The 22854-nt window shown below is 41.3% G+C and overlaps 1 protein-coding gene across 17 annotated transcripts in view; it reads left to right on the top strand.

Moving 5' to 3' along the window:
* Nucleotides 1-22854, top strand: part of PLPPR5 (phospholipid phosphatase related 5) — a 264334-nt gene that overhangs the window by 196183 nt on the left and 45297 nt on the right. For all 17 annotated transcript variants that reach the window (XR_012661318.1, XR_012661317.1, XR_012661321.1 and 14 more), the window contains 2 exons: nt 13831-13963; nt 16380-16630. Coding sequence is in view for 6 of the 17 variants with exons in the window: in XM_075098215.1 (XP_074954316.1) it covers nt 13831-13963; nt 16380-16630 (384 nt within the window). In the remaining 11 variants the exon portion in view is untranslated. The remainder of the gene's footprint in view (nt 1-13830; nt 13964-16379; nt 16631-22854) is intronic.

Here is a 22854-nt window from a genome sequence, read left to right as displayed (position 1 = left end):
GAAGTTATAATTCCAACTGAATGTATAACTTCTGCTGGGCTTGCTATGCCTGCTATTTACAAACACTAACAATACCGAGGCCATATGCTTCATCCCTTGATGGGCTCTCTGGAAGTGAAGTGGCAAGCAGATGTGAACAAGGCAGACAGGGTTCTGTTTGCAACAGCTGAACGCCTGCTTGTCCTGTAAACGATGCGCTTAGGTTTAAGTGAGAAATTGTTAATCCAACTAATCCTGCGCGGTTAGGGAATTTGTGTGCATTGTTTGTAATCTAAAATAGTAGGCTTGAAGTAGTAATCAGTTTCTCAACCACACAATTCTCGCTCATTGTGCATCATGCAGGATTGAGGAGATGGGTGTCCATATGATACACAATAAAGCACAGCCAGAGTAGAATTGTAAGTAGCTTTAGTTGTGTTTTCAGCCTTAAAAGCAGTGTGATGTTTAAAAAGCTTTACAATGCTCTTACAGCGTCTCTCATACATTGGAGTGAGTGATGATCCAGCTTTCATCATAAATGGTTCTTATTTAGCTGAGGTGTGGTACCTCACAGACTGTAAATCAAAAGCCTAGCTGAGGTGGGTATACCCCATCTCCAGCACTCGGAAGGCATGTACATGTGGCATACTGTTTTAATGAGGAATATCCATTGTGAACACGCTAGTCCTTAATATTCACGCACAGTACAGTGAACATGGTATTGGAGAGGGACAAGGAGAGCCACAGCTGTAGCACTTGCTATCTCTGATCAGCCACCTGGCTTTGCTAGGGTCAATTCTGTTCACCAACAGGTGGCAATACGTTTATTTTCAATGTAAAGCACTAAGAAATCTGCTGTAGAAAAATTACTGTAGGTATTAAGATTTTTTTTTAAAAATCTACTATTAATCTAATAAATTGTTCAGTATTGCTTCAAAATGGACTTTCTATCCTGGATGCCATTTCCTGGGGTATGAGGCATCCTAAAAAAACCCCAAACCAATCCCTTTGGTTATGCTGGGTAAAAACTCAGTAGGCTGTAGATTCCACTTCTGCTTACCATTCTGGACAACATACACCATTACCTTTCATTTTGCATGTATTGTACAACAATTATACAACAGATAATTATGATACATTTATACATTTTATATTTATATGAAAATTACAAAGAATGGTTTGGGTTGGAAGGGACCTTAAAGATCATCTAGTCCAACCCCCTGCCATGGCCAGGGACACCTTCCACTACACCAGGTTGCCCAAAGCCCCGTCCGACCTGGCCTTGGACCTTCCAGGGATGGGGCATCCACAGCCTCTCTGGGCAAACCCATTCCCGTGCCTCACCACCCTCAGAGTGAAGAATTTCTTCCTTGTATCTAATCTAAATCTACCCTTTTTCAGTTCAAAGCCATCACCCCTTGTATTATCACTACATGCCTGTGTAAAAAGTCCCTCTCCAGCTTTCTTGTAGACTCCTTCAGGTACTGGGAGGCTGCAATAAGGCTGCTGTATTTCATTAACCTTATACTTATTAATGTACAACCAATTATAAATGCAATATAGCTATGTTTTAAGGGCTTTCTTCTTTACAAATAGTATTTTTCATCTCTGCAGATATTAGTTCTTGCCTCTCACCCCTGTAGGGTTAAGGAGGATGTATGAAGGCATTCATTCCTAAAGTAGAGGTTTTGGTTTTCTAAATTAAAAAAAAAAAAAGCCATCAAGCTCAGAAGTCAGCCCAGCAGTATCCTGCTGTTCCGAGTCTTATGTCTTTCTCTACATAACATTTTCAAACACCCATTGTTTTAGGCTGGTAGGTTTCATGCTGTCTCTAAAAGGGATCTGAGTCATACTCTTTTTTTGTCATTCAAATTCTGAATATTGTTATGAGGGCTTTCTTCGGTCAATTTGTAGTTTGCCTCTTTATAAATCAAGTATTAAATATTAGAACCAATAAGTAGAACTCAGCTTCCCCGTATAGTTATTTTTGGTAGTGATAGGGATTTCTGTGACCTGTTCAAAACAATTTAGGGCTCAGACATGACTGAATTAATCCTCCTTAAAGAATTGTTAATCACAGGTCAGCTGAGCTGCAGTCACCAACCATGGGCAATTTGCAGCCTGTGGGGAGCAGGAGGTGAAGCACTTGAGCTTCACCTGCTTTAATTAAGACTTAGGCCAATACGTGTTACGTTTGTGGATTTTTCAGAGTGGGTGCAACAGACTGTCCAGAACATGGCTCTGCTGACAAGTGGGGACCTCATACGGTCAAACTGCTGCTGGCTGATGTCTGACGTCTGACCTCCCCCGTTGCAGAAGTGCATGGCTCTACATAAGTTCATCTCTCTGCACAGCAACGTGCAGACGTGCCCCAGCTTCAGCACATACTTAACAGTAGTTTGATCATACTTGTATAGATTGAGCTTGGTGTCCAGAGCCCCTCCACTGTTCAGTTTCTGCCTCTCCTGTTCCTACGGGGGTTGTCCTTGGACTTGTTGGGGTGTTTCTGGGCTCTGTTATGAGGCCAGGCTCGAGGCTGCTGCCATCGTGCATTCAGACTGCACAGACATGAATCTGAGCGTCCGAGAGGCCCGAGGGAGGAATGAGGAGCTTGTGCTGCATCATGCTGTAGGCGACAAGCATGCTCATGTGAACGCATGAAGTGGTGAAGGCAGTCCAGCTGTTAGGCTGGTCCTCTTTGCCCCCTTCGCCAAGTGCTCACGTGCGGCTGGAGTCGGTCACGGGGTCTCTTTCCAGAGCATTTAGCAAAGGCAGATGAGATTTGTAGGCAGACTGACCTTGGGGTATGTAAGTAGTTCGCGGACATCTGCAGCTGGCAGAACGAATGTACAGAGCTGGGTTGTGAGCTTGGTCAGGCTTTGCCTTGGTAAACGGCTCTGGCCACCCAGGCAGGATGTACAGTTAGCCTTCACTGCCTAGCTGTCAAGTGATAGTTGTGAAACCAGGCTTCTCTGTAAAGCACCAAGAGATTTGTGCATGAAAAGAATTATACAAGAGCTAGGTATGTACTAATTGTTAATTCATTATCGTGGTACTGGTGGGGTTTAATCACATGCTTCAGCGCAACTTGAAATAGCAAGGCTTTCCGGAGATGGAACAGTGTGTGTGAATGAGCGTGGTGCTGATAGAATCTTTTTATTGAACCGCATTCATTTCAAGAGTCAGTATTGTAGTTTTACTCAGCGTTTCTTATGTTTATGAATTAATTGTGGTTGTTGTGTGATTAGAAGTAGAAGGAAATCATAAAGCAGACACTATTTCTTTGAAAAAAGTCAATATATTTACATATGCGAGTGTGTTTGCGCAATGTGCTGCCCGAAAATAGTCAGGTTTACATGGTCGATTTGTACCCATAGTTTAGTTCGTATGTGTTTTTAACCTTGAATGCCAGTGGCAAAAAAGTAATGCCTGAAAGAGTGAGTTCCCCACACCAGAACACCCTTAAGAGGTTATCATATCACCAAATGTGTGAAAGCACCTTTCAGCACAGCATGCTTTGAACTTCTCTTTCTAGTAATAACTTAAGTGCTCAAAGAGTGAGAGATTACACACAACACTGATTAAAAACACAATATAGGTTCATACATTTACATAACAAGTATGTATTTTATCTGACACCCCTTGTTGTCTTCACAGAGAAGACCGAATGCCAGCTCTTACAAAGTCTGTCTTGCAGACAGCCAATGTCAAAGCTTCATAGGATCTAAAATTTTTAGACTCATTCATCCTTAAAACACTTCTCTCACTAGTCGAGTTTTTTTGAGGACAGCTGATAAAGCCAGCAACACGTTCACTATTATTTTACGGTTCTCTGCAAAGGAGGGGATCCTTGTTAAGGTAAACCATTATGCCCTAGTTTATGGGTGGAAGGAGATACAGTCACATATTGAAGAAGAGTAGCTGGGCTTACTTTGGCCTACAGACTTCGCAATTAGTTTTCAGAATACCACTGCATGCCTAAAAGAGCTGTTTTTATACTCTGCTGTCTTCACAGCAAAGTATACAATCTCCCCTCTGTCTTGTAGGCATTTCCTGTACTAGGAATTTTCTGCTAAAATTTCCCACTCTTGCTGCTCCTGTTTCAGCTCATTGGCTGCTGTGTTAATGAGGGCACTTGGGACTTCCTCTTAATTCAAGCACTGCATTGTGTAAACTCCTAAACAGGGTCAGATAACATAGTGTTGCCAGCTGCACATCTGCAGCCATCTGGATTTGTGGCAGGAGCAGTAAAATAGACATTGTGTGGCAGAGCTGAAAGAGTGACAAGAGTGGTGCAAATCATATTTACAGAAAACCAAAAAGTAAATGCCCCATAATTGATCTACAGGATATAGAGATTCATTACGGAAATGGTCTTTCTATGTGTGTATGTATCAAATAAAGACAAATGTGATACGCTACTGCTATGCGCTGTTCTGTTAAAAAGCTTGCTGGGTAATTCACTACCTTTGTTAAGAGAAGAGGTAAGTAATTATTAAAACTCCTGATGCTCAGAAACAGTTCTCTGCTCCCACTTCTGTGCCTTCATTAAGATTCCCTTTCTCATAAACATCACTTCAGTATAGTAATTTATTATAATAACATTCTTAAGGAGAAAGAACCGCACACGGAAATTACAGCTTTTGAGTGTGAAGAGAGAGATGCCAGTGAATGATCACATGTTGTTTTGTATCTGGGGGGTGTCTGGAAGAGGGACTTCTGATCTCTTTCTTTCTGATCCTTTCTCACTGACCAGCATCTCTAGTGACCATTCCGGGAATAACATTGTGGCTCTGCCTGAAGTCAGTGAAGCTTCAGAAGTTACCTGTGGTAGAGCCACGGTTTCATTTGCGTTGACTGTGTCACTGAAGTGTCAAGACAAGTTGAGACTCTACTTTTCTTTGAAAACTTTTATTTGGTCCTTTGTTTCCTGGATTTCACAGGAACTAGAACTGTGGATTGATACTGTCAGGGTTTGTTACCCTGCAGTTTTACTGCTGGTTTTATGCTGAATGCACATATTATGCCCAAGTACCCCCGATGTGAGAGAGCTCAGAATAAACTTGTAGTTCTAGATCAGATGCTTCCCATGCAATGGCTTTTACAGTGTTTTTAACTCATTTTTAATGACACCTGGACCCTTTGCAATAACATTCATAATATGAAGACTATAAAGTATTAGGTAAGAATAATGACTTCAAGGTAATACGTTCAGGAGCGGGCATTACAGTTTTGGACTTTTCTGATTTATCTGATCTGTTAAACCTCTTTCCTGAATATTTAGTGCTACTCCTCTGTAAAATTGGCTTGGCTTCCTGGTTTTGTTTTATTATCTTATTGGGATGGCATTCACAGCTAAGATCTGCTTCCGCTTTCAGGTATTGCTCTTAATCTAGAGTGCCATAGGTTGTCACAACCAATCCAGCCCCCGTTGAATTTAGTGGCGATGTTGCCTTTGATTTCAACGGGAAAAAGATAATGACCTTAATGTATTTGGTGGGCTGGCAATTATACTGTAGCCTAAGATAATTGGCAAGGAAGAGATGCTTATACAGAGGCCATTATAATAGGATGGAGCTAGTTATGTGCTTTCAAAGAAAGCTATGTTATTGTGAAGAAAATTTTTAATAAAAAGGTGTAGAACTGTTTTACTGAGCTGTCGTCTTAAATTTATCATTATGAATCAAATCTAATTGACAGTAACGAACATAAGCAAAAAACAATTACATCTGTATGTTTTGAAAACACATGTATTTTGCCACAAAAATCCAGAAAACAATTTTTGTGGAAGCTTATAGGTATTAACCATAGGTGCAGCCTGTTTTTCTCATCGTTATATTAAAACACAGGGTGCTTACGCTGGTACAGTGTTCAGTCCTTCGGTTTCAGTTGTTTGATGACGACGGCATTTCAGTGAAAGTGGCCTGCCTTGAACTGATCTCGGGAATAATGTATCTGCAAAGTGTCGCTGGCCTTGAGCAGAAGTGAGATAGAAGTACGACAGTGTGAAAAGTGGAAAATTAAGATATTCTCCTTCCTCCGAGCCTCTGAGAACAGTTGGCTCCAGTCATATGCTGACTGTAAAACCACGGCTTTGTGACCAGAATCTTTAAGAGATGCCTTTTATGTGATCAGTTTTTATTCAAACAGGGATGAAAGACCGTTTATGTTGAATTTTGCAACTGAATGTTCATCCTGGGTAGAAAAGTGCAGTTGTGTAGAACACCTAAGGTTTAAAGCATGAAGTAACATCGCTGTTGGAAGTAATCATTGGTATGGCTATCGTAAGCATTTGTGGTGTGCTTATCAAGGAATAATGTTTTCAACATGCACAGAAGGGTTAAGAAACTGATCTCCCTCAACAGACAGAAAAAAGTACTGTTTTCTTGGATGGGCAATAAACAAAGGGGTTACCAAGGCCAGGCCATAACGAACCATGGTCTTTTTCACATGTATCACTTGAAGCCCAATAGAAGACTTCCTAGATACGGCTGAGTGCAGAGCTGAACATGCTGTATGGAATTCACCTTCTGATAGGGAAGAAAACTGGTAGGGCTTTGAACATTTTGTTTGCCCTTTGCCAATATTATGGTGTTTAAAAGGTTGAAGCTAAGCACCTGAGAAAAGAAACATTTTGATGTGAAGTTCTTTTTCAAAATCCCTAATGAAGTAATTATATGTAACAACAACCTTTTTCAAGTATGACTCGGAGATCAGGAGACTAAAATTAGTTGATCTCCGGTCATATTACAACCCATCTTCCTAATGAGGTGAAGTGTGAAGCTTGGAAACCTTGGATGTTGGCATCCTTGTTTTTGTAAAAAGGAAATGAGCATAACTTAAAACCCTTATGAATTCCATGTCACAAGTACCTTATCTGGAATATTTCAGCCTGAAGTTACTTAACCTTTTGAAATGTACATTGATGCTTTTGGAAGGCACTTTTGAATCAACTCTTTCCTCTTCCCCTCTCCATTTTAAAATGAAAATTACTATTTTTTTAAGATGTTGAGAATTTCCCCTAGGGTAGTTCCTTTTTTCTAGCTTTTGGGTGTTATTTTTTTAAAATTAGAAAAGCTCAGTGCATGGGCAAGAGTTCCCACCAAAGTCTGTTATCTACTACCTCTTGGAATGCCATCACCAAGAATACTTGCCTCAGTATTGGAAAACTGTGCCAGCAGTTAGATAGTTTTGGAGCCAGGTGCCAGACACTTATTTGGCCCCCAGACTGCCACGTTAGCATTACTGAGCTTGTTTTCCTAATGTCTTGGCCGTTTCTAATCCCCTGGAGAACTGCCGTGCACTCAGCTGGATACTCGTCATCTCACAGCGATATAAAGGTTTAGTAGACGTGAGTTAGGGGATGTAATGCCAAGCGCAGGGGGTGAAGCTGGCTGAGTGCGGGCCGGAGCTCCCCGTGGGGCTGCTTGCTCGGCCCTCGGCTCCTGTCACGGAGCAGGAACCGCAGGGCCCCTGTCAGGTACCAAGCCTCGCCCTCTCTGGTGGCGGCACAAGGCCCTGCTCTTAGTTGCACTCAGAATAGCTGGGTCCTGGTAACTGTTTCTCAAAATGATCTTTTATATAACCGAGGTTTGCTCCAGCGTTGTGCGATTCCGGCCCTGGTGCCGGTGCTGCTGTGCAGAGGCCTTGCCTGTTGGGTAACGCAGGCATGCTCTGGAGGAGACGCCATTTATGTGCACGATCAATGCTCAGTTGGGGGAAAAAAGAAGAAAAAGGGCAGGGGGAGGCAGCTTTTAGAGACGCTGTAATTTGAAATATTTCACTTTCTCTCATATGGTAAAGTAATGAATGAAGATAATTCAGGAAACGATGTTGTCCGTGTCTCTCTGGTTATGTGCTCATGGGGTTCACTTGAAGCTCGCTGGTTATAAATGTTGGGGTCCTATGTGCTGCTTGCTTTCAAATAGCAATAAAATCTTCATGAAGTGAGCAACCTTTACCATTGTTACGTACTGACTATGAGCACAATGGGCTACAAAGAGCAATAAAGAATGTTTGTCACTGTCAGAAGTAACGTTAGTGTTTAGTAGCATATAGCCATACTGTGCACTACAGAGAAATAAGTAAAGCAGATAGTATTTGACTGTTAGATATATAATCTTATACTGCTATTTTTCTTCTGTAAATGGCTGTGACCAAGCACGTACCAAGCACTCTATTAAAATGTTGATACTTTTTTCAAAAAAATGAGAGTATGTACTTTGAAAACAAAATCTACTGGAAAAAAAGGTTGCGTGTTTTCTTTCCCCATCTTTTTCTAGAAGAGCAATTTTCTTTCCACATCTTTTCTCCAGACCTTCAGAAGCTGCTATGAGGTATGGTTCTGCATCTCCATGCTGAATGCAAGGCAGGGGGGGTATTTTGTATTTACTCAATAGCAGGCAGATTTATCTAGGATTTATTTTTTTCATTTTCCTCAAAACTACTGGTCATTTTTTACTCTAGAAAATGTACTTCTGTGAAAATCAACCGGGGCACTTGCTGTCAGTTTAAGCAAGCAAGAAGCAATGAGGACAAGAAAAACACAAAGAAAATGGCCTCAAGGGAAAGCTCTGCATAATAAACTTGAAATTGCTGCTTCTGGAAATACTGTTGCTGCTTTTCCTGCCAGGGCTGTCACCTCACGCAGCAATTTTAGCTTAAAGCAGAGAGTGGAGCTTATCTGCAGCATCACTGAAGACCAAGGTTTAGGCTGCTAGATTTTTACAAACTCTAGACACCGCTATGCTTTGTGGTGTGTTGATGGTGTTTTTAAAGGGGAGATAGGAAGACAATGGGCTATTTCTGGCCTAAAAGTTAAGAAGAAAAGCTCAAGAACAGGAACAACAAAGCCTATGGAAGCCATATTTTTAAAAGAAATCTACCCAGCACATTTTAAGTGGGAACTCACAAGTGAAATGAATGGGGAGGCTGAACAACTTAAATGAGAAGGATTTGCCTAGATGCACAGAGATCACCCCCAAGATTCTCAGCTCCAGTTCCCAGCTTCCCTTCCTGGCTGATAAGGAAGTTCATTCTAGAGAGAAAAGCAGAGCTGTGGACTGCCAGAGATGCTCATTCCCTAAAAGGACAATCCCTTGCCATGTTATTGCTTGAAGACGGTCTCACGGAAGCCTTGGTTAGGGTTCAAGTCATGCCTAAATGAGAGAAATACAATGAATGAGAAGCCAGAAGAGAAATTACAGTGTGCAGTATTGTTGTTCTTAACTTGAAGTTCAGAACAGGGATGAATATTTAGTGGTCTTTTTAATGCAGTCACTGCTTTTCAGTGTTACTCATCAATCGGAGCCGTTGCTGTAGCTACAGCATAACCCTGAGAATTGGCAGAGAGAGAATCGTGTATTCTGCCACATTCCCTGGCCCATATGAAATATTTCATGAACATTTGTATACCCTAAAATAGGTGTTAGCTGGACAGATCTATGAATGTGTACACAGAAATTTCTTTCCTAATCCCAGATAGAGATTGTCAGCCCTAAATTTCAGGATTTATCTTGTTTAAATGCGTTAATACACCCTCAGATATCTTGTCATCCGAATGAATGTTTGACTTGAATCCTGGGCTTTTATAGGAAGTCATGTCATATGTGAGAAGGTAGTCCATAAAATAAACCTCATTAGTATTTCAGAAGTGAAGAATTAAGGTCATTTATTTATATAAATAGGGCTGTTGTAAACCATACGTGACACTAGGGGAAGTTTGTTTATGGAGTCAGTTTACTGGAAAATCAACAAGGTCGGAGCTGCTCTAGCTCTAATATTTAGAATGAGTCAGGTTTGACATTTCAAGTTGAAAAAGAGCTCAGAATTTAGAACCAAGTTAAGAATATACTGGATGGATGATTTTGGGAAGGACAAATTAGATTTCCAAATTGACATGCAGTGCTAAAACTAGGAACAGCTTGCCCGGATTCAGAAAAATGACTAATACAGAGAAAAACTGAACTTATTTGGGAGGAAGGAATCAGTGTAGGGAATGTGTGCTAAACGCCGTAAGTATCCTGTACAGAAAACAAGGAAGGGGGCAGGTATTGGGTGGTTGGCAATAAATATATTACTAGTACAAAACCACCACGAAAATAACCAGCTAATAAATTAATCAGGAGCTAAGAGGTGAAACAAGAAGAAATATTAATTTTAGGTCTCACCCCTCCCAAACTCTGTTCCTGGCTGTTGAATGGGTTGTCACATCGCAGACAGGAGACGATTGCCATGGAGATGGTTATAAGAACTTTTCCTGTAATTTAGGTTTTGCTGGGTTAATATTTCTTTGCTGTGCTTCCACAAAAAGAAAGGATTATCTAGATGCTAGTTACAAAGTATGTAATAATATGAAATATCTTTATGCAGGGTCACTTTTGTATTGTTCCTGTCACACTTTATATTGTGAACCAGGACTAAAGGCCTTCCTTGCAGTTACAGAGGGAAGCTGTGGCAGAGCAAGGACCTGATTACTGCCCGCCAGAGCTTAGGCTGATGCCTGAAGGGCGATTGTTCTTGCCTTGCTCCTTCTCGTAACAGTATGTACACTGCATTTTTATCTAAGGACCGTGAAAATTATGTATTTACATGTTCTTTAGAATACTGGAAAGCCTGCACTCTGTATTGTTAGTCTTAGGCGAAAATTGTTCTTTTCCTTGTACTTTACATGCTGTAATTATATGTCAAAAGGTTTTCTCAGCCTTAGGGAAGGACGGCTTCTGCTTTTAACAGCTGTTAAAATATCTGTGAGCTAAGAATTTTAGTATCTGTCATTCTTCAGGAAATATGTACAGTGATCTAAAGTAGAATAAGATAAAAGATACTTCTAATATCCTCACTTTTTTCATTGCAAATTATATTTCTATACCTGAATTTGAGTAGCTCTGTCCAAAAGTTTGTTGTCAGAGCTTTCAGATTCTCCATTGCAATCCTTCCCTCCCAGTTTCAGAATATTCCAAAAACTTTTTGCCCCAAGACTTAGCCAAGAAGCACAAAGTAATTCTGTTATATTAAAGGTCACTTGTTGACATGTTGCAACTCTCCTACGCGGTGGAAGGGGCAATGGCGGTCCCTGCGCCAGAGGGAATACGGAAATTGTTCCTTCCTGAAATATACCAGGCATGCAAATTATGGAAAAGGGCTAGAGGGAGATCGCCCTCCCTTTCCTCTACCCTGTAGAGCTGGTTATTGCCGGTGGTGCTTGAGAGAAGAAGGGGAAGGAATTGCACTGGGAAGCGGAATCTCTCCTGGCACTTATTGAGATTGAAAAAGATTTCTGAAACATCAATAGGCTGATTATTGAGATGAGCAGTGCTTGTGCTGAAGGATGGAGGAAGAAGAGCTTTAGCTGAGCTGCCAGTACAGAAAAATACAGAACCTGTATTTATTGCCAAATTCCAGAGGGATTCTATCAAAGTAAAGCCACAGAGGCACAGAGATGAATGCCTGTTGTGCTCAGTGGCCTATCCCACTCTGATTACTTCTAAGGGTAGAAAACTAGGCCTAGTATAGCGAAAGTTTTGCCTTTAGCAGAGTTCTGCATCGTTCTGACCCTTGCACCTACGTACCCAGTCTAAGAGTATTTTCGTTTAGCTGAGAACTTGAACGCTGCTCCCTGCTATTCTTGGAGCAGAGGGTTTTCTTCATCCAGGTCACTATCAAAGACAGGAAATGTAACAAGGAAAAATTGTTGCCAGCAGCAAGGACCTAGCTGCCGCTGGTGAAAACAGGTCGCTGGATGTGAGGATCTCCTTTGCTGAAACTGAATGAGCCGTTCTCCCGTTTGCTGGCCCCAGCTTCCCTACCCGTATTCCTAGGTCAGCAGATTCCGAGGTTCTGCTCGGAGCTGGAGAGTTGATCTTGCTGGCACACTTTCTCTTCGTGTTCTTGCAAAAGGTTGAGAAGTGTGTATCACAGGTGCTTCCCTTGTGCTGGGTTCTGTGTTTTCCTGGAGTGTGGAAATAATTTTACTGAAATGTATTGAGTTAATCAGCAGAATCTGTGTTCAAATCGCCTGGTCCTTGGTGTTTCATTATTCCAGAGGAAAGAAGGGAGTTACTGTGAGTCATAGTAAAAATCTTAGTTTTCAGTTCTCACCTTTATGAATCATACTAGAACTGTTTTTGTTTTGTTTTTGTTTTTTTTTTAATGAGAGCTGAAGGGGTCATTGGGCTGAATTCTCCTTATCATCGTCATAATTTTGATGACCTTGAACTCAAGGTTGAGTTACATTTCATATGTATACTGATGATTGGTTAATTATAGATGAAGGAGTTGTACTTCACTATGCTGAAAATTTGCTTGCATCACAGTGTAGAGAGAATACTTGTTAGTTCTCATATCTAAATTTCTGTTTCATCTAAAACTTCCAGTGGGATCTGAAGCCGGTCTAAAGTAACAGATGATGACTGTTTCTGTGACAAACTGAATTTTCCTTTTTGCACCCTTGCCACCACCGTTATTTTTGTCATTTGTGGCACATTATTTATAAGAGGCACTTTCCTCCTTTGTGTGGTCACAATTTAGGCCAAAGTCATCTGTGTAGATCTGCAAATAACTAAGGCAGGCCATTAATTGCATTCGTCCTGTTGACACCAAACTGTGCTTATGAGCCATCGCCCACAGGGGGTTTTTTGTACCCAGTGCTGCGTGTGGAACTGTTCCGACCTATTGTGATACATGAAAAGGTTTATAATTTCCTGTTAGGTTAAAGGTTTAGAAAAACATAGGCAATGAATCAGACTTGATGGTGTTACTCCTTCTATTTGTGTAGTATTAAGACTTCAGTTTGCTGGTCTATATTCCTGTTTGTCAGAGAGTGATGTACCTCTCAAGCTTTACTGCTCTTCATATAGAAGAGAGGAAGAGCCTTGCCTTTAAGTCCCACAGTGAATCAAAGTTGGAATGCAGTGATGAGTATTTGACCCTTCTGCCCTAATCTTTTTGATCATACCTGCGGTACCTGCCCTAAAGCTTCAGTGTCAGAGGTTTAGATAGACACACGCTTGAGGCTTGGCTTTGGCTATTAAGTCTCAAGACCATAATTGCCATGAGTAAATTAAAGGTCATGTTTTGCTGTACAGGTAAAAAAAACCATTATTTTACATTCAAAATTGATATTTTTCTTCTATTCGTGGCTTTTCTTTTTTTATTTCGTCAACTGTAATGTGAATGATCTATAGATATGAGAACTTTATTCATTTTAGTAAGACGAATGTGAAACAGGTCGTGCTTAATGTTAAAATATCAGTGGTGACGTTTCATTCATGCATGAGGAACAAAGCTAAAGCCAGAGTTGATAAACTTAGCTGGCAAAATGTGAATCAAACCCTGTTAAGTACCTTCTGGCAAACCAATCCTCTGATGTGAACAGCTCTGTTGTGATTTTTTTCTTTTATTTTCTTCCCCCTTCCCATTCCAAAATTCAGAGCTCAACCCTGAGAAGTGCTGGGTGTCAGTGAGAGCCACGTGGGAACTGAAATCTTCAGCATCTTCCAGGATTAGGCCTTTACCTTGGTCCACACCTTGTGCATTATGCGATCTGTTGTTCTTGAACTAACAGATTTCATTCTCTTTCTCCTCATTCTGAAAATTAGGTTATGTTATGTTGATTCCAAGTCCTGGTTATAGAAGTTTATTCTCTTTCAATGCAAATAAAGAAAAGAAAGCCGTAAGGCATAATTCCCTCATAAGAAGATTAATGTATGGAACTTGGTTCACTTCTGTTGTCTGTTGTGCTGATTTGGTCTTGCTTCCTTAAGATGAGATAGCCGTCTCTGTAATGTTAGTTTATTTTATTTGCTGTAATCTCATGTACCATTTCTCTCCCCTTTTTTCTCCTTCCCTAAGATTATCGTTGGAGAAACTGCAGTGTTTTGTCTACAGTTAGCTACAAAGGATTTTGAAAACCAAGAAAAAACAATATTAACTGGAGACTGTTGTTATATAAATCCACTGGTGCGCAGGACCATCAGATTTCTTGGTATGAGCAAAATTAATGCTTTTGTTTTTCTGAATGGTGAGAGTGATCAATTATGTCTTAATTTTGACCTGGGGCAAATATTCAGATAACTGTACAGCATTTCCTGTGTAGTCAACTCAGGTGCAGTGAGTTCTCTCCTTTTGGGTAGCAAATGAAGCTTTTTGGAAGTTTGAATAAAAAATAGTTACAGAATCAGCAGTAAAAATAGAAGAAATTAGAACCACAAGGGAGAAGAATAACCAGCAGGCCTGGAGTAGGGTGAAGTCAAGAAAGGAGATAACCTAGTGCTGTGTCTGTAGTTGATAGTTCTTTTGATTATGTGCACACATGGCAGCGGAAGTTGAAGATACTGGGATATAACGTGTGTTTGGAGCCAAGCCTGGTTTAGGCGCTTTCTTAGCCTTGAGATTGTATTATAGTCTCTAGTAGAAAACTGTACAAAATCCATGCTCCACTGAAGTCAGCTGGAACTTCCCCATTGACTTCAGTAGATACGAGATGTCAACCTTTCTACTTAGTTCATTGTAAATGTGTTTGGAGGGGGAAGTGCCACCGCTCAAAATGCCTATTGACTATTGCCAGATGCTGCTTTTTTCATACCTGCAGGGATGCCACAGCAGGGCTCAGTTCTGTTGTTTGCTTCTCACTCACGGCTGTATCTAAGAGAAACAGCTGGAGGAATGAAGCCTTGGGCAGCTAATCCTCCTGCGTGCCCCAGTCGCAGGGGGAGGGAGGGGATGTGCAGCTGTGTCTGTATTTGCAGTGTTTGTGTAACAGCTGTGCCTGCCTGCTGAGAGCGCGATTGCTCGCTGTCACGCCGGAGTGCTACAAGTCCTTAAGAATGAGACTGTCATGCATTGCATCATTAGGGTGGGAAAAGACCTCTAGGATCATCAAGCCCAACTGTCAACCCAACGCTACCATGTCTCCTAAACCATGCCCTGAAGTGCCACATCTATACGGTTTTGGGTAGCAAACGAAGGTCCAGAGGAGGTGGGGAGTGATGATAAGGCCCTCATGCTCCAGTTGCTCTGTGTGTAATCAGTGCCTGTGTTTCCTTCCCTCTTGGTGGGCCCTCCTTGCTCACAGAAGTAAAAAAAAATTGTGAGGGAGGGGATGGACAACGGCCTCTGCACTGTTCTACCAGATGAGGCATCACGGCCCGCCATGCCTCACACAAAGTGATGTGGCTGCCGATGCTGCGGCAGCGCGCGCCCTCGGGGCTTGCTGGAAGGACCCTTCTGTGCAGCGACTCGGCTAGGCACAATCCGCTGCTCACCGGTCTCTGGCAGCTCAGGGTGAATTAATGTTAGTGTGACGTTGCTGACCAGCCAGGATCCCAGAAATCATCCTCGGTCCTCTACCTTTGCTGAGGAAAAAACCCTGACCTTTAGAAATGCACATGTTCCTGTGGGATCATGTCTGCTGTGGTGTATGTGCATCCATTAAAGTCCTCATGGTGCCCCATGAAGTGGGGAGCTGCCAGAACTCACGCTATACTCGCAGTGAATTGAAGTATGGGAAAGGTAAGGGGATTTGCCCACGGAAATACAGGAGGAAATCTGTAGCTCAGGTGGAACTTGAACACGTACCTGCTGGCTTTGCCTCCCAGTCAGGGTGCTGTGTTTGCATTTCCTTCCAGAGCTCATTTTATGCTTCCAAAATTTTAGAAAGAGACCTCAGAAAAGCAGAAATCTGTTTTCTTTTAAGTGATCAGATACATGCGTTTCCATTCTAATGAACAAGTACACGTGCCTAATGCTCTGCTGATATGTCTGATAAAAAAAAATAATTCTTTAGCATAAGTAGCTCCTCAAATATATAGATCTTCAGCTCACTGTGTTGCTGGTGATTAATATGCCGTACATAGAGATGTAGCCAGTAGCAGGCAGATGAAGACAACTCGTGCATGGCAATGTTGAATTATTGAGTAGTTCAGCTTCTTTACAGCTGCGAGGGGAAAGAAAATATTTGTCCAGTATGTGCTATGGCTTTTCAGGTTACTTCTCCATCAGAGCCTGACTTCCTTGGTTCTCAAGCAGATTTGTAGGGTGAAGAATTTGCCTCTGTCACATCTGTTTAGTGACCATGGGCAAAAGTTAGGTACCAGTGTAGCTGGCTGCCCCGAACAGGGGAGATTCATGGCTAGGGGCCTAGGAAAGTGGGCTACTCGCACAAGAAGTGAGCGTGCTCCTCCGAAGGATGGAGAGAGATCAGGTGTGCAGGTACATTGCAGTTGCAGTTGTGTAGGAAAGTATCACCTCCAGTGTGAGCCAGGGTGGTTAGGGTACAATACAGGTGAGGGTTTTTCATGTTCTTAAATGGAAGGAGCTGGTGTATTACTATGATAAATACTATAATATGTTGCCCTGGAGTTAAAATGTCAGGAAATTTAACTCTCTGTTTCCCTCTTTAGGAATTTACGCATTTGGACTGTTTGCTACGGACATCTTTGTAAATGCTGGACAAGTAGTAACAGGGAATCTTGCACCACATTTTCTTGCACTTTGTAAACCCAACTATACAGCACTTGGATGTAAACAGTATACACAATTCATCAGTAGCGTACATGCCTGTACTGGAAATCCAGACCTTATCATGAAAGCCAGAAAGACATTCCCATCCAAAGAAGCAGCACTAAGCGTATATGCAGCTATGTATCTGGCTGTAAGTATACTGTTGTACTGTTTAATGTCACTATATTTTTGAGAGCAAACGGCTCGCACCATGAGGGGAGGAGGGAGGAATGGGGAGAAGATAAGACAACTATTGGCTGGTTTTATATATGTAAACCTTCTATGAGTTACTGTGAGGCCTGTGAGAATTCGATTCATTGGACTTAATTCTGGCAATTAGAGATGTAGTGGTTCTCTGAGCCTTGAAAGCTAAGGCAATGCTGAGAGAGGGCAAGTTGTCCAAAAGGGGTTATAGATCTAGGATAAGCAGGTTCTTGGTTTACTTCTTCCCCATTTCCAGAGAATGTGGGAAGAGGCTTTGATGGGTGGTAAAGAATAAGGGTAGGGATTGCCCATGACGGGTAGTGGTTTCTTTCCATGTTTTACTCCAGTACAGATTATTAGAATTGCACATGGCGTATTCTTTGGTGGGGTAAAGCAGAAGAGTGGGTATATGGAAGTGTCTGATCTCTGCAGGTTTCCTGAGATCTGTGTGTGTCTTTGGGTAGCAGAATTGGTATTTATAGGTACCTCAGTGCTCATGCAAAGTCAGTTTGGCTCTTATTCTGCAATGAAGTGGGCTACAAGACAATCCAGCCCTTCTTCCCTCTCTCCTCTCTGATACAGGGAGTGATGAGCCGGGGCTGGGATAAAAACTGGTGTTCACTGCCTGGCATCAGAGCTGTTCTAGAGGCTATTGAGGAGTCTGGGGGGCAGGTGAGAGGCAGAGTGACTGATGAATCTCACTGGGGTAACTTTGGAGCACACGTTGTTCTAGTCTTAAGCAGAAGCACATCTTGCCCTTAGTAAAGTTGTCCCTAGCACATGCCTATGGGAGTCTTGTACCCGACCTGCGCTGGTAATCACAGCCCTTTGTAGTGTCGGTGGGAAGCCAGGCAAGTGTGTGTGTGCCTCTGGGGTCACTGCAGCAGTCATCCCTTAAATTCCCTCAGTATTTGAACAGCGGCCTGCCTATACATACATCTGCGTGTGTATATATATATATATGCATGTATATAAATGCGTGCAAGTGTGTATTGCTTTTGAGCATATATTTAAGGCTCTGGCTTTTAATTCCCGATTGATCTGGAAACTGATACTTGCCACATGGCAAAGATCCCGACGCCATCCACAGACAGTGTGCCAGCTCCATGCTTCTGAATGTGGTTTTAGAACCAGCTGCTTAAAATCCGCAGCACTGAGAGTACCATTTACCACAAGTTCCTTGTGAGCAGTGTCTGTTTAAGAGATGTGGATCATCGGTTAGTGCAGGCAAGTGTTATCTGCAAATAAGAGATGAGTGATAAAATTCTATTCTAACTTGAGGCAAGTGTAAGACTCCTAATAGTATTGTCTTTATTTGGGGAGATATCTAAGGCTTTGCTTCACTGAAACATACCTCTAAATTTGGCGCAAGCTATTTTAGAAAATATTCAGCATTCTTCATTTTAATTGCTCCTATTTTTCTCATCCATCGGTAAAGTTGGATTTCCACTGTTGCCATGAGTCACAGTAACTAAAGGAAACCAACTGTTCAGCTACTGCAAAGCAGGAAGGAAAATAGTATTAATACATTTTAAAAACAAAAAGTAGATGTTAGTAGGGTCTAATACCTTGTATCAATGGCTTTTGACACGAGCAAGAGTACTTTATGCAAACTTCGTGTTGTCCATGGTCAAAACAGTTAGCAACATCAACAATTAAAACCGCTGTCATCTGTTTCATGGCTTCATAATCTTTCAGCAACTGCAGAAATTAATATATCCTATGACATTACTTATCGCTGCATGATGCATGACACTGTCATCGTTTAACTAAAGCCCTATAAATTGCTCTCAGGTTTTCTGAATTCTTATAGGCTGCCTACTAAAGTGAATTGCTATGATGCATCAGCTGAGTTGTAGCCTCCAAATTTAGGTCCTTGATGCAATATTGGCAGTCCCTTTTTTTTTTTTAATCCTATTGTATGGTTGTAGCTAAAAATACTGTTTATTACAGACTAGGGAAAGAAATGAAATGTTCCAATATTTGGGATCATGTCCTTACACTGTCATGATGTTTATCAGGATAGTTGGCCCCGAATAACAACTTTCTCATCACTATTCACTGGAGTAGAAGATTTAAACAGTAGCCTAGTCTTTGTACGAGCTGTAGTACAACAGTTATTGAGAGCATGGACATAAAGGCCTCCATATATTACTCGGCTGGTATTTCATGAGCATATAATCTCTCATACAAAATGTGCTTTCTTTTGGGTTAATAGAAATATTTGGGAGAGAGGGAGAGATTGTCACAGAATCCTCCCTGGACATTTCAGCCAGCTGTGCACAAAAGGAAACCAGCTTAAAGACATAAACAGGCAACAAGCTGATCCAGAGTCCTTGCTCTCTGAGGGGGCGAAGTAAACAATGTCAGACTTGTGTGATTTCACCAATCAACCCATTTAAAAGCAAAGCCTATGCTTTATCTAATAATTCCCCTATCTCGTTCCATTTAAGTGTAACCATGTCCTTATCACCTAGCATCTGTGCATATTGTCTTGTTAACAATAGCTTCTTTTTTCATCTAAGTTCAAGAGTCTTCCTTTTTTTTCCCCCTCCCCTCTTTTAAGAGTGGGTGGCTGCTATGGTAACTCTGAATTTCCCTTCTGCTGAAAGTACAGGCTTTTTCAAACAATTGTATTGCTAATATTTAGACCTCTCTGTAATGTTTGCCTCCATGACTTTCTCTCAGCACCTATCAAGAAAGACATAGCGATGGGAACATTGAATGGCAGCACTATGGTTAGGTGTTTTCTCTACCCTGCTCCAAACACAGGCCACTCTCAAGGATGCTGTACCTGTCGTCTTCAGACTTTAAGGTTTATTTTTACCAGTGTACCAGAGTCTTCAAAATGAAATGCTGTAAAACTATTCCAAAATCTCTAACCAAGAGGGCTGCTACCTGGATTTTTCCTGAGGTGTCTGCTCAACTCATCTTGGATCTCTTGCTTATTTGCTTTTGCTTCAATTGGGTTAATAAGTTGACTTCATCTGCTTTCACTTCTTATCAGCATTGCAATTCACCCTTTCGCAGCCGCAACGTCTGCTAACATACGTATTAACGCAAATGCTGCAAGTTTATTAAATAGAATAGAATTATATAAGCCACGTTTTGATATGTGTAAGATGACACAGCCCGTACAATTAGAGGTATATTTTGAAGCAGCCAAGTATGCACATACTTAGGGTTTTTTCCACAACTCAGAGAAATGAGAAGTCTTGAATTGTTGGGGTGTTTTTTGGTAGGATTTTGGAGTGATATATGAAGATTTAGTCAGTCTTATTCCCATGGATTTAAATATGAGACTCGTGACTAACGGTTGTCCTTCGGCACTGCAGACCTAGGGGATTGGTTGGTGCTAGTTTAAGGCTCTTGCTCAGTGGGCATCTGGCGGAGGCATGACAGGCCTCTCTGATAGGCTTTAGGGAGTGTTCAGGAGGAAAGGGAGTCAGCTTTGTGGTCCATTGTTAGGAAATTGAAGAATTAAGGGATTCTTTTGGATGCTTTTCATGGGCAGTGTTAGGAAAGCAGCATTTCTTTTCAGTATCTGGTGCAGGAAGTAAAAGTATCCCTTGATACTGATTGTACAGCATGTAGCATGGGCTTCATATATTGGGTGCATTAGTTACTTTCGGGCTGGATAGTAAAATAATGCTACAATTTGATCCAACGTTACACTTGATTTATCTAAAGACCTCCTAGATATTTCTTGTCAGTCAGTTCTTCACTGCAATTCAGTTATTCAAGCTAATGACCTCTGTAGGCTGAATCAGCTTTAATCAATATTTGGGCATATCTTACAGCCCTGGTACATTGAAGGATACCTCTTTCCTCCTCCAGTTGTTTAGAGTTAGAACTGTGGGGAGCTCATAGTGGGAAACTTAACAGTAAGGTCCAGCATTTCTAGAGCTTTCTCATCCTTTTGCCAGCCCAGACCCCTGACTTGAAAGTCGATTTTCTTCTAGGGTCATCGATAATTACTGCAAAACTTACGGAGAAAGCTGGAGGAGGCTTCAAGAGCACTAAAAAAAAAAAAATAACCTTCAGTGGGCAGCTGCAGAAAGGCCCAGATGATTTGAGAATATGACTGTGGTTTGCTCTAGAAATCATTTGACCCAGTAATTATTAATGAAGGAACTGAAGCACTTTTAGGTTGTCAAACAGGATTCTAACTAAACACTGAACTTGGTTATAGACTACCATCTACCATAGCCTACTATTTTTTCAGCTTTTTTATCTCCAAGTATCTCTTTTCTTGTAGGTATGATGAATGTTGAAAGTTGTGCATTCCTCAGGTGGAACATCTATAATGTTACTTATTTTACTTGAATAGTTCGAGATTCTTTCTTTAATGATAGCACATTATAAAAGCAAAACAAAAATGAGAATTCTTATTTGGAGCACTGCCTGGGGTAGGTGCCTGTACAGTGATTCCTTCCTCTTTCTGCTTGTCGCTTCATGAGTCATTATTCTCTGCCCACTAATGAACTGGTCTGTCTCTTTGTCAGTCCCCCAGACCATCTGCTTCAGGGAGGACTGAAACAGCAAGCACAGAGGGATCTTCCTACCCGCATCCCTGGGCCCCAGGCTGATGAAATCAGCTAGGAAAGCTAACCTCCCTCCTGGCTGGTGCACGCAGCCTGATGACTAGTTCCACTCTAACTCAGATGGGACTCTGGGACCTGTTACGTGTGTGTTTGTGTGCATAGACATTTGTGTGGGTGAGCCTAAAGATAGCTGAAAGGAGGTAACTAGGAAGAGCTTGCAGCATAGCCCAGGAGGCCACTTTGTCCTGCACTTAATATACAATTCCCATTCTCCTCTTATGTGTTTTGGAATTATATTGTTTGTACTAGATTTAGGACATATTTCTCATGAATCAGACTTGCGACATGACAGTTCTGAAAGCTTTCCCAGTACAGGCTAAGTGCCAACACTATGATTATTCCTTATATTACGACCTGAGACAGCCATGTCAGAAACCTCACAGGTAGCTTTGTCTTTGGTGGTGGTGATTCTGATTCTTCCAAATATGTGTTTTCGAAACCGCTTCAATTAAAGTTATTATTTCAATTTGAGGTTCTCTGAAGACTTCACTTCCAGCATCTTGAAGACTGAAGGTCAAATGCTTGTGTTTTCCTGAAAATCTAGTAAATATTGGTATTTAGAACAATCAGATAACATCTGCCTCCTTATATGACTCTGCCAGTGTCTACTTGCTTGTATCACCTTTATATCTTTTAATAATAAAATATTATTTCAGGAAAAAGGGAAAGCAATAGCAGAAGTTCTTCAAGAGAAGATTCATGGCTGATCTGATGTTGCAGGAGAATGTGCAGCCTGCAAAATTAATTCTAACTACCGTATCAATCCTTGAGCTTACATACAAAATCTCTGCTGTTGGTCTTGCTGTTGACTAATTTAAAAGATTTCCTTAATTAGGCTCCTCCTCTCCCAATTTCTGTTCTTGAAAGGCATTGAGATGGACTTGTTCAGTAAACATCTTTAGTCATGTAAAAATTTATATTGTCATTCATCCTCACTAATGTTTTAAATCACTGAATTATTTTCCTTTCTTGATACTGCTTTTAATATTTATGAAAAGTGAGAGAAGAAAAACGCTGTCATCTTTTGAAGACATTTATTCTTTGTCAACTACTGACTCTGCTGGTTTGTAGCTTTCCTTCCAGAATCAAGAAGAAAGCAACTGCTTAATTATATCTTATTCTGCCAGGTCTTATTCTACTCAAACCAGGTCTTTGAGTTGACTGTGTTAATATATTGTACTAGAGCTGCAAGAGGTCAAGTTTAAAAATGGACATCTATGAATCCTGCCTTGGAAGAGCCCACATCTGCTATGGAGAGCTTTGCAAATATACAGACTTTTCACTACGCTATTTCAGGAAAAGCTTACTCTATTTCTATTGATTCTTTAATAATACTTTAATATAATACTATTCTCAATGTCATTGGTGTCTCTTCTGTAAAGAAAAGATAGAAATGGTACCTATGCTGGCAGGTACCCTGGGTTATTTTGAATAATGGACTGGGGATGATAATCTTGACTGCACACATAGAAAGGGACTCGTCAGATGGAGGTCTTTATTGCTCACGTGAGGCACAGCGTGAGTCTGCAGTTGTTTCTGCTCACTCAGTACTTTGAGTAGGGATTTG

Source organism: Phalacrocorax aristotelis, chromosome 6 (assembly GCF_949628215.1).
Source record: "Phalacrocorax aristotelis chromosome 6, bGulAri2.1, whole genome shotgun sequence".
Taxonomy (NCBI): domain Eukaryota; kingdom Metazoa; phylum Chordata; class Aves; order Suliformes; family Phalacrocoracidae; genus Phalacrocorax; species Phalacrocorax aristotelis.
The sequence above is the reverse complement of the archived record's forward strand: the minus strand, read 5'-3'. Positions and strand labels throughout refer to the sequence as shown.